At 39.2% G+C, this 12,779-nt stretch overlaps 1 protein-coding gene across 3 annotated transcripts in view; it reads left to right on the top strand.

Annotated features, from left to right (window-relative positions):
• The window catches only part of SLC2A9 (solute carrier family 2 member 9), a 115,702-nt gene that overhangs the window by 9,534 nt on the left and 93,389 nt on the right, over nt 1-12,779 (top strand). For all 3 annotated transcript variants that reach the window (XM_075709113.1, XM_075709114.1, XM_075709112.1), the window contains exons 3-5: nt 3,172-3,332; nt 10,094-10,218; nt 11,754-11,899. In XM_075709113.1, coding sequence (XP_075565228.1) covers nt 3,172-3,332; nt 10,094-10,218; nt 11,754-11,899 — 432 coding nt within the window. The remainder of the gene's footprint in view (nt 1-3,171; nt 3,333-10,093; nt 10,219-11,753; nt 11,900-12,779) is intronic.

Raw genomic sequence — 12,779 nt, forward strand, 5'->3', positions numbered from 1 at the left:
GAGGTAGTATTTCAAACTAAATAAAGTCCTCAAATCGAATAGTCCATGTGTCCAGGGCTGGAATACCTAAAGTTTGAAATTCCTAGTTTGAGCAGGGAAAATGTGGTGTTAGGCTTATATTGCTGAGTAGTGCCCTGGGATAATTTAGTACCTGTGACATGCTGGAGGAAGTCTGAGAAGAAACTGGGGAAAAGTGCCCAGATTAAACTCTGTGATACTGTAGAGCTTGTCAAGGAGCGGTGACACAGAACAGGCGAGAGCGTTACACAAGCGGGCTGCGCCCTTCTCCTGTAGTGACCGCCTGGCACTGTGTCCTTGCCAGAGCATCAGACGCCACGATGGCACTGGAGCTTTGCTTGATTTCGAAATGGGAACAGCATAAAAATGAGGAAGCTTGACTAAAAAGAAAGTAAATAGGCGATGTCTCTGCAGGCGATACAGAGACTATGTAAAAATGTCACACTGGAGCTATGACATCTTTACCTTTTAGAAAGATGAAGAAACTTTGGTGTAATTAAACATCAGGGAAAGGAAGTTGTTAGAAGGCATCCTTCAAAAACCTGCAGTTGTGCTCATGTGAGGAAAGCAGAAAAAGAATATGAACTCTGGCACATTGAAGGCTAAAAAAGTGACCTGGTCCTGGAATTTGGGTACTTTCAGCAGGCACGAAAAATGTCCAGACAGAGGGCTTGGGGATATAAGGCTGATAGATGAAGCTGAAAAAGGGTGTTCAGAAAATACAAGGACATAACAAGAAACCTGAATTATGTTTTGGATTGGAAAAGTCTGGGGAGGTCCCATGCTGGAACCTTCTTCATAGGGGATGTATTGGAGAAGCTGAAATGTCAGTAGAGATAGGGAATAAAATTAGTGATAATTTTGTGTCAGGTTGCCAAAATACCTTAGCATTTGTTCAAGCCTGAAAAAAAAAAAAACCTCAAAATATATGTATCATGGTTCAGCTTCTTTTTAGATAGCCTTAGTAACAGACTGCGAGCGTTAATGTGACTTTAAGAAAAGAAGTAGTTTTTAGGGGGGAAACTTGGAACATACATGCTAAGAATTAGTTATTTGTACCTGACAAAATAACAGAAACTGTAGCAGAAAAGTGAGAATTTGGGGAAGAGCTGGCTTGGCCTTTGCAAAAGAGGACTGTGACTCAGGCATCTGTCAGAGTTCTCCAGAGATTCGAAAGGCAGTTGGACTTTCAACAGATAGCCTGGAAGGACCCTTATGGAATACTGTTAAGGAAATTAAACTGCTGTGGGAGAAAAGTGTAGGTCTCGGGGTAGCCGAAGAGTTAGAAGATAGGTCTCAGATTTTCATTTCTTAAGAGAACCAGCTTGTCTGGCAGGTAGATTCCTATCAGGATCTTAGGTGGCTGGTTTCATGTTTGATACGTCTTTCATTACTGAAAAGAAATTCCTCACCTTGTTTAGCAGCCTGAACTTTGTTCAAAAAGCAACTTATGTAAATTTGAAGGGGAGAAGCTATAACATCCTTATAAAAGTGATTTGGGATTCTTTATTTTAATGGTGTCAGACAACTAGCTCTTTTTGACTGCTACTGTGGGCTCCCCCCGCCCCCATCAGTATCAAACCAACAGCTGTCAGCTCTTGCCCCCCTCCTCTAACAGTTATTTGTCTTGGCTGTAAATTCTTTGGGAGAAAAATGTTATTTTTCATTGCTTGGCTTAGTAGGTCCTTGACTTTGTATGGTTGCCAGATGTGGCAGTGTCATAAAAATAGCGTAAAAGTGGACACAAGCTCCCTTCTTCCCTTAATCCATGAATGCCAATTGTTTTGAATTCACTCTATTTTTTTTTTTTTTTTCCTAGTGTTAGGCTAAAGAATTGCTATAGAGTCACTTACTTTTACAGTACTGGCCCTTTGGAAAAAATAGTCTAGTGAAAGGCACTTAATTTTGAGCAAGTCTGAGATCTGCATTTTACGACTGAAATACAAGATAGAGATGATAAATGTTGTTTCATGGTGAGCACAGTGCAGGCTTTTATCAAGAATTCCTGCTTATATAACTTTTAAAGCATCTTTAAGCATTTTCCAGGGAAATTCCTAAGTTACATGTGAACTTCCCACACACACACCCCCAAACCTATCAACATATGGCACTTGGTGCTGTGTCCTGTAACGCAAGCCAAACTCTTCTCTTGATCTCAGTCATGTTGCTGTCTGGCAGGAATTGCATCTCCCTTCTTCATTACCTTTGCATTTCTGCCAGTTCACCAAGTTCTTTAAGACATTTTCACTTCTGCCTGCTACTGGAGCCTCCCTCCCTCCCTCTTTTTTATTTCCAAGTTATTGGTACTACAGATCCATGAAAAAGCCGTAAAACTACTTGCTCCTAATGTAAGAGTCTGATTAATGATCAGTGACTCAATAAATTGACTAACGGTAGTTAGCATTTAAGCATTTGTGCATGTTCTTTTTTTAAAAGTCATGGCAAATGCTAGGCAGTGCAGTTTTGCTTGGCTTGTCCAAAAAACTGTTACACCAGGATGCAATATCTCACCTGCCTGAGGTTCAGAGTATGTATGTGAGCAGTGAGTGGAGCTCAGCTGACGTGCAGTGCCTTGCCAAGCACGGGTGTGATTTTGTGGAGTCTTCCTCCTTAGAGATATTCAAAAACCTCTAGGCACAGTCCTGGGCAGCCAACTCTAGGTGGCCCTGCTTGAGCAGGGGGGCTGGACAAGATGGCCTCCAGAGGTCCTTCCACCCTCAACCATTCTGTCATTCTGTGTCTGAGCCCTTAGCCCCAGTTTGGGCTGAAATGTTTATATATGTGTTCACAGCACGGCTAAAACAAAGTGTTGTTAATGTTGTACTGACAACCTAAATGGTAACATCCTTGCTTTATGGGAGTTTTGCTTTTATAAGCCTCTTCTACATTCATGTCTACCTGTGGTTTTTTTCCCCCACCTTGTTTATGACTGGCATGTAGTTAAATGTACGTATGCTTTGACTGGTTTTGTTAGTCTGTATTGCAGTTGCATCTAGAAGTGAGGCCCCGTTTTTTGGAGGAAGGAGATAGAAGAGCAAGGGTGATTCCTGCAAGCAAGCTACTGTGGGATTTTTTTTTTTTTACTCTGTTTCTGTCAGTTGTGTTCTTAAAGTGTGATTTTTACATGTATTATTATTGTGTATTTTCTTTCAGCATATCAAGAAGTTTTACAATGAAACTTGGGAAAGAAGATATGGCTTCTCAGTGGATGAAAGCAGACTGACTCTCCTCTGGTCTATAACTGTTTCTATTTTTGCCATTGGTGGCCTTGTGGGTGCCATTATTGTTACCCCAATTGTCAAGTTCTTTGGACGGTAAGTGTATTGGAAAACTTCTAGTTTCTAAAGCAGTTTCTCACTTGGTCTCTCTAGAAGGCTTTACTTTTATTTTTTTGAAAAATCCTCTTCACCAGAACGCAAATTCAAACATCTTCAAATTATGAAAGCTCATTTCTAAGAGTTCTGAATTTCGAAGAGTAAAATTAGTACCTTTCTCTCTGGCCTTACTCTGCATCATGTAAGTCACAGAAGCCATTTGCTCTGAACGGGCAGTGGGTTGAGATGTCAAGAAGGTTGAATTTTCAAGAGTACAAAAGGAAAATACCATAAAATAGGAAAGATTTCACAAAGGTTTGGCAGATTCTTGTTTCAGGAGTCTGCTGAGTATCTTACTGTACACAAATAAAGCTATCAATGTGTTTCGTTTGCTTCTCAACAGCATTTGTTGTAATAAAAATTTGCTCTTCTTTTTTTCTTCCTTGTGTCAACATAAAATACAGTTTGAAGAACTAAACTAGGGTGGAGTTTGTGTTTGGTCTTCCCCAAGCTTGGGGATGCCTTCCGTGCTCTATGCAATGCAGTATTTGACCAAGTCTTGACCATAGGGAATATGAGTATTTTAGGAATGTTTGTGCTGGTGTGTGTTTGCATTTTTTCTGCAGGTACTAACTAGGTATTTCTATCAAATTTTTGTTTCATACAGTCTTTCAAAGAGAATTTTAAAAATAATTTGTAATTTACCTATATTTCGATGGGCATGAAAAAAAAGCTATTCATCTTAACTGCTTATTTTGCTTTTCCTTATTTGTAAATTCTATATAATTTAGTAATTTTTGCTCAGTTAAATCACTGGAGAAGGTCATCACAGAGGCTTAAATATAAGCATCCACCTCCACTGTTCTTACTTTTCTGTTCTACATTTTGACTATTTCTGTCACTTTAGGTTGTGCTGTCCTACGCCTGTTTGTCATTCTCCTAACTCTTCCACATCCCGTTTTTCACCTCAAAGAGTATGTTTTCAGGTTCTTCCATTTCATGCTTACAGTAAATATATTATCCATTCTTCATTAATTTATTCTGTCCCTTTACTTCACCATTTGATTATCAATTCTTAAATATTTTTCATAGTCACATTATTTTTTTTTTTTAGGTTTGCAATTTCTTCTGCCAAATCATCAATTTGGCTTTTACACACTTCTTAAATATATGAAACTATGCCTGACTCAGACTGATTAATTCCCAGAATTGTCGCTGAGTCTTCTTTACTTTATTAAAAACTGAAGTAAAATATGGGTTCATAGAAGGCTTGAATTTTTGGTGAAGAGTAGAACATCTTTGTGTGCAGGGTTGTTAAAGTGGTGGCTGATCTCAATTGTATGAATACCACTTTGATGGGAGCAGATCATATTTCCAGGGCTGAGCTTCAAAGCTTGCAGACTCTGCCCCTGTTTATCCCTGTTAAACCATGAAAACAGCTCTCTTACAGATATGATATACAGGTACTTGATTAGAGATGGGAAGGGATTGCATTTCTCAGGGACACTGGATAAAGGGTGCTGGTCAAAGTGTGGTTCTTGAGTTTGCTGTTCACACTGCAGAGTGTTCGTCTGGTCTAGGAAACCAGACTGACTTATCAGAATGGTAATTGAGGAGCACATTATGAAATGTTGACAGAACAATAAAATACTTTGCTGTTAAATTGTTCAAGTGTAAGTTGGAGGGTTGTATGCATGACGAAGCGGAGCTGCATTTACACTGACACAGAATAATGAACTAAGGGGGATCAAAAGCATTAGTCAGAAATAATGTGTGAGGTTAAAAAGAGCACTCCTGAATCATATTGCTGTAAGGTTAATAATATAATTTCCAAATTACCAGATTCCTAGGCCCTACTTACTTTGAGAGATGTAATTTTTTCAAAGAGAGCCTTCATCCACATATGCATAAGTCCCATGTTCAAATGTGGCTTTGACACATCAGAATTTAAATTCCGTTCTCCTACCAAAGAGCAGCTGCTGTTGCATATCCTGAACACCCAGAGTGATATGCTCAGGGGGTTGCTTAGGCCACTGCTAGGGAGGCATTTGCAGGAGAGGGACAAGGCCTTCCCCCTAGCACAGTGAACTGTTTTGAGTATGAAGCGATTAAGGGAATTTATCTGGATTATCTTAGTAATGCTACCACTTCGTTATTCTGAAGTCATCTACTGTAGTTGAAACGGTGATCCAGTATTCAATCTGTTACTGACTTTTATTTAAACACCTAGTTTAAAGAACATGCAGCTTGTTATTTAAACACCTAGTTTCCTTACTATACTTTTTGTATAAGGTATGATATTTGCTCCCAAGTGGACCTTCTGGAGTCTTTCTTATTACTGATTTTTGAGACAATAATACATTTTTGATGAAACTTTAATTCTATCATTTTCCTAGTTGTGAGGTTTAGACAAAAGGATTATTAATCCAAATCCCTAGTTAAAGTTATTGCAGCCATGGAGGGCACATAGTCACTAGGATTGTGTTCTGGCCTCCGGAACTATCCAATATCATGAGAGCAAATGCCAGCCTTGAAATCACAAGAGATTAATCATATGTGGTTTTGCAAAAAGGCAAGGGCAGTTATGAGGAAGAGATTCTCAAGTGTTTTCAATATCCAAAATACCTAAAAAAGAAAAAGGCAGAAAAAATCCTTAAAGCTTAGCTTTGTTTGTATCTAGCTGATGGGTGAACTGTCTGTATCCAGCTGGAATGCTTATAGAAACTGATTTCTACAGAGCAAATGGCTCTTCTCTCAGGACTACTTCAGATTGAGTACAGGATTGGAAGTTACATTCCTGCAGCAGTACGGATAGTCAGTCTTAGAACCAGTTTTGGCACTAAGTTGCAAAACTTACGGTTTGGCTTAGGATGTAGCTGCTTGTGACAAATGTTCTGTGCTCAATCAGAAGTTTTTGAAAGCATCTACTTTTTGGAATGCATAAATGCTTTATTTCTTTTGGCTGGAGAAAATGCTGAATTATTTGAATGGAAGGAACAAAAATCTTCATATCTAAACGAATCCTAGTCTAGTATTTTTACTCCAATAGCTGCAGCAGAACCACGTGGGGCTCTGGACTGGAGCTTGAGTCCAGGTTCCCTTTCCAAGGTCTGGCATTGGTTTGCCTGTTAGCTTTAGGTTGAGTCTACTTTATCTATTCCTTTGTTTACCCAGTTACAGAAATAGGGATATTGAAGTGCTCTATAACCTTCATCAAGACCGAAAAATGAAATGTGCTATGTGAGACCTCAGTATGATATTTATACTTCAGTAGGTTTCATGTACCATTTGGACAATTGCTTGATCAGTTTGTGATTTGGGATGTGAGAGAAATGATTAGGCTGACCAACAGATCAGCGTGTGTCTGTTCTTATGGAGGCTTAGTGCTGAAGTTTGCATGCTTACACTTCGTAGGTGTGGTGAGCACAGTTATCTGACAAGACTGGTTGGACTTTCCCAAGGGAAAATATCTGCTGCGGTGCTTTATTAAGTGTGGTATCTTTATATCACTTATTTTAGAGCTATACAAGCAGGGGTTTGTTGGGGTTTTTTGATTTGGTTTTTTTTTTTTCTATGCCTTGTGGCAAAGGTAATACAGTTTTAGCCTACATGACCAGGAAAACACAGGGGTTTTTTTATGATTATAGCAATTCTGAATATAATATGACCTGACTGGAGGTAAACTCAGATAGCATGGGGAGTTTGGGGGTTTTGCTGTATTTTTTTCTTAGGAGCTATGTTGAGAAGTTGTTCCCACTGTTTACGTTTGTGGTGGCTTGGCCCCAGCTGGCAGCCAAGAACCCACCCAGCCGCTCGTCATTCCCCATCTCCCAAGTGGGATGGGGGGGGACTGGGGAGAAATAGGAGGAACAGGAGCAAGAAGACTCATGGGTCAAACTAAAGAAGGGGAAAACATTTACCAATTACTGTCATGGGCAAAACAGGCTCAACTTGGGGAATTTAACTTAATTTATTGCCAATTAGCATAAATATTTAATTACTAATCAGGTATTGGGAAACAAGACAAACATTAAAACACCTTTTCTCCTGCTTTCCCAGGCAGAACATTGCTCCAGGTTCCTCTCCTCCCCCTTGGTACCACAGCAGGTCACACTCAGTCCCTTCAGTGAGGGAACGGGCAGTACAGCAGGTCAGGTTCAGTGCGCAGCAACTTCCCTCTGCTGCTCCTTCCTTCTCATGCTAGTCCTGTGCTCCACTGTGGGTCCTCCATGGGCCACAGTCCCTCTGGGGATGTACCTGCTCAGTTGTGGAGCACCTTCTCCTCCGCTGACCTTGTTATTCCCTAGTTCCATCTCCTCATAAGAAGCCACCCCTGTGGCCCCTTCACTTCCAAAACCTTGCCACAGACACCCAGCACAGTGTTTGCATTACCAAAAATTTGCATGGTTTATATAGTAACACTCTAAACAGCGTCTTACTTTCTTGTTTTCATTTTTTTTCAATCTGGCAAAGACAAAATCCTTTGTTTTTATCTGTTAGGTTGCGCTTTTCTATTCTTTGCTGTGTAGAATAAGGGGTCACTGGCCAGCTTTTTCTAAGATGATAAATATTTTGTAGGTTTTATTTAAATTAAAGAAGAAGAAAGTAATAACTTCAGATGAATGTATAGCACTTGTTTGACATGAATGAACATTTTGTTTCCATTTCTGGCATTATTTATATCACTTTAGCCCTCTCAAATTATATACATTTGAAAAATCTGTTTCAAATGGTAAAGTCATCACACTTGACAGCTATGTTGTGTAAATATATATTTTAAATGAGCTGTATCTCATTGATCTTCAAACAATGTTATTCATTCAAGCAATGTTCAAAAAACACTAGAAAGCAGGAAAAGTAATTAAAAATACTTCCTATCAAAAATATATTGATCTGTTGTAACATGTTGGGTGACTGGTTCAATGTGGAGGGAGATTTCCAGTTGGTACCTATGTGTTGAACTCGAGAAGAATGAGAACCACTGGGTCCATTTGTTACCTGCTTTGGAAAAGAAAAGGGTGGACAGCCTTTCTGGTCATTGCTCTTCTTTTGCATGGCAATTACAATATATAGAGACTGAAAATCCATTGAGAATACTGCTTCAGTTTTTTAATAAAATTGGTATATTTTCAGCCTGTGCCATTTACTGTCAAAGTTAATAAAATCCTCATAATTTACATCATCAGTGATGTTTTCAAATCAGTTGCTTCCTTCATATGTTGAGTGGGATTGGAGGCTTCAGTATTGAGTTGTACCTCTAGAGCCAAAACAAGACTGTGCTTAATTATGTGACTGGTGAAGACAAAGCTCTGTTTTTACTGCATGTAACTAGGTGAGATGACTCACAGATGGAAAACGTAGGGTACGATCATTCTCTTGCTGCATAATTGTGAAAATTACGGTGTTTTGTCTCGTGTTAGATCATAAGCAATGCAAAGCAGCTAGCTCATTGTGATGTGCTGTAGAGAGGCCACCACATCTCCAGCAGATATCCCAGCCCTGGCTGTGACTTTGTGTGGGAAATGTAAGAAACTTTTCAGTTGCTCGCAAGGCTGAACCTGATGATACTGGCTTCTCCAGCCATTCACCTGCAGGCTTTAATTTAGCAAAAAGCCACTTAAATCCATATTTGTGGAGACGTGTATAAGTTAGCAGTGATTCTCTGAGTTCTGGGTGGGTTTTCTACTTCATCTTTCAATACAGAATCATTGCAGCAGAGCTATTGATCTTATATCTTTAACCACTCTTCTTCCATGTGTTCAGAAAATGAGACATTGGATGTCAGTGTTTGAATCTGGCTGTCAAAGGCCCATGAAATCCTACATATCATTTCTTTTGTAAAGTGTTTCCTTCTGCAGAAGTTATAAGACTTACGAGTCACTGTTGAATTAGTGAGTCCCTCAAACTTCAGCAGAAAGTTCTGTGAGATGAAAACTAGGAAATACAGCTGTTGGTATAGTGTGAATGAGAAATTGAGATTGTTTTGAAATTTTAAAAGAATATTTTCATTATTTTCTTTGAATTTTTTCAACAAAGTAATAATTTTCCATAAAGAACATGTCTTTTCTTAAAGAAACATTTTTTTCACATTTTATTTGTCTGCTATAGAATGAAACAATTTAAAAATTTGGGGGGAAGAAAAGGTGTAAATCAATATTTTGGTTAATTTCAACAGTTTTTTGAAAGAGGTTGATTTTTATCACTCCTCTGAGCCCAAGCGTTTTTTCTAACTCTACAAGTAGTAAGTAATTTTCCTCAATGTATGTTTTTAATATCATGGGTTTAAGGATTAATTATAATGACATATCAGCATTGGGAAGTTCTCAAAATGGCAAAAACTAAATGTAGCATAAAAATGCCTATAGATATATCAGCTTTATGCTATTTGAAGTATATTCTCTGGTTCCTACATGCATACATTTACCCAGAGTATGCTTGTTTATACTCATATATAGAGTCTCGGGCATGGCACATGGGTTCTTAGGATGCGTAGGATGGCTAATTGCCATGCCTTTGAAGTACTGCTCTTTATTTAACTATGATATGTTCTATTTTAAACCTCTGGCATAGGTTTGGAACTATGTCCATTTGGGTATAGTGTTGTATTTTGGAACTCTATGCAATATCTAAAAGGCAGTGTTTGTTGGGCCTTTTTTGGTTTTATTTATGGATATTTAAGAATAATAGCCTAGGGTGCTTTGAATATGACTAGATTTAACTGTTGTGATGCTGTTATCTACATAAAATATCTTTTCTTTTAGGAAGCGTACGTTGCTCCTCAACAATGTGTTTGCAGTGACAGCTGCGTTGTTGATGTCCCTCTCCTTGTTGGCAGGGTCATTTGAAATGCTCATACTGGGACGCATTATAATGGGTGTTGATGCAGGTAAGCTTTTATCACACTGTACATATCCAAAATGCTGGTGCCATGCATAATCTTTCTCCTCTCCCTCAGTTAGATCCTTGTTTACATTAAAGAGGCATTTCAGGGACTAGCCACACTGATTTCACAGAGGAAACCAGCAGAACAAGGGTCAGAGGATCTGATGTTTGGAGAAGACACTGGAATGGATGCTAGCCACTGCTGTCCACCCTGCTTGTTCCCTCTTCTTTCCTCCTCCAGCCCTGGTAGAGCATATCTGTCTTCATGCTATGAAAATCCTTTGGCTAGGAGGGTGTAGTCTATTTATTAAAGCTGCTTGCTTCTTTGTGTTTAGAAGTTGTTGGATGCCATGCTAATACCAGTAGGACTAAGTGGAAGGTTTGGTACATCATCATTTGCTCCTAGCAACAGGGTCTTCCCAGTTTAAAAGTAAATCATGGAGGTACTGCTGTACCAGAATAGTCTTGCAGCTAGCAGTGAGGTTCTCAGCGACTTCACAGATCGGCAGATAGTGAGAAATATTTACCTAACGTGGAGACAGACTTGATTAATTAAGATAGCTTTACCCTCTCAGTGTGAAATTTACCTGACTCTAAACAATGGAACATGCTTTGTGCCCTGTTTTAAGCCCTCTTCCTGGCAAGCTTTGTCTGTGTTGTTAGTAAGCACAAACTACAGTTGTGGACGTGTCCATCACTTGCAGTATGAAGTTCACGGGTAATTTTGGTGCTGATTGCTAATTTTTGTCTCAGATTACCACCAAACGACCGAACTTCTAGAGCTTTGTAAATATTGCCATTGTACTAACCAGGGTCATGTGTCTGTTTTCTCCTGGCTTTGGGCAGCATTCTCACCCTTATTTTATGCCTGCTATTAAGAGTTCATTGTAGCTGTAAGCCTGTATTGAAAGGAACATCTGCTAATACCCTTTACAGTAAAAATATTTCGTCTGACAGTGTCTGCTCTCTCTGCCTGACCCATTGGGTTTTTTTCCCTTACCTGCACCAGTGCTAACGTGATTTTGCTTCCTTTGGAATGAACAAATTTAAAACATAAAATCTGTTCTCCTGGTGATTCTCATCTCTGAGTAACCTTTGGTGCTTCTCATCAAATAGCAGCCTACGCACATCACTGTAGATCTCTAAAAGATAATCGCAATCATATTAAATGGTGCAATCGTAATCATATAATCGTAATCGTATTAAATGGTGCAAGAATAATTAGACATGCAGAGAAGATAATTGATATTACCTGTGGATAGATATAATTCTGTTCTTTACATGTTTTTATGCCACTCTTGTGAGTAGATTAGCATTCAGACTCCTTTCAGTAGATGTTTGTTTCATACCTGGCATAATGAAAAGGCAATTTGACTTAATATTAGAATCATAGAATCATGGAATGCTTTGGGTTGGAAGGGACCTTGAGAGATCATCGAGCCCAACCCCCCCTGCAGTAAGCAGGGATTGAACCTATGAACTTGGCGTTATTAGCACCGTGTTCTAACCAACTGATATCTTTTATTCCTTCCTTCATAGGCATTTCTCTGAGTGCTCTTCCCATGTATTTGAGTGAAATATCTCCTAAGGAAATTCGTGGTTCATTGGGTCAGGTCACAGCGATTTTCATCTGTCTTGGTGTTTTCACTGGTCAAGTTTTGGGGCTGCCAGAAATATTTGGGCAAGTAAGTATTTAACAGATACTTTCTGTGAAAGAACACAAGCATGCTTAAAGTGTTATATTTTTGTATTTTGACTGAGTTCCTTACAAAAGTGGAAACCAGAAACATTGGGTTTTTGTTTTGAAGCACTTTGAAAAGTGGTTTCTTCCATGTCTTCTAAAAGTGTGTACGTGTGACTGAGTTTGGTAGGTGTGGCAAGCAGTTTTAATAGCTTGAGCGGCTTGTGTGTGTGCATATGCAGGTTTTCCTACCCCAACCCCCTTTCTTGATGTACTTTTATTTTTGCTGGTTTGCAGTTTCTTTGAGTACCATGGAAGTGCTTAAGAGGTTTTGCGTTTTTCATTTATAATTTTTCAATGTGAGATAGAACTGCAAAAGTCCTGGTTAGAGTTTGTACGAGGACCTGAATAGGAAGACCCTTGCTCAATGATTATAGAGTTCCTTGTAATGCACTCCTACTTTTAGACTAGGAGGTGGAAGAGCAGCGTTCCTTTATGGAAAGACATTATCTATTCTAATATAAGAGGTTATCTTGCTGTCATAGGCTGAGATAAACTTGGTGGCCACTGGATGTCGTCATTACTCTGAATAAATGAAGTCGAGGTTTATTCAGGCTGACACTTGGAAATGTGTTTCATCCGGAGATGAATCTTCAAGGCGGTGTGGAGGAAATGTCTGCAGCAGTCCTCTCGCAATGAAACCTGAACTAAGAATCCCTTCTGACAGCTAGCAAAAGTAGTAAACAGTTGAAAAGTGAGGAGAGCTTGTCCTCCTGTGTCCATCCAAATTCAACTCCTTTGTAAATACACAATACCATCCTCGCCGACAATTTTATTTCTGTCTGACCAGCTCTCCTATTCTGGAGATTTATCCTTGGGCTCAC

This window comes from Pelecanus crispus, chromosome 4 (genome assembly GCF_030463565.1).
Source record: "Pelecanus crispus isolate bPelCri1 chromosome 4, bPelCri1.pri, whole genome shotgun sequence".
NCBI classification, from domain to species: domain Eukaryota; kingdom Metazoa; phylum Chordata; class Aves; order Pelecaniformes; family Pelecanidae; genus Pelecanus; species Pelecanus crispus.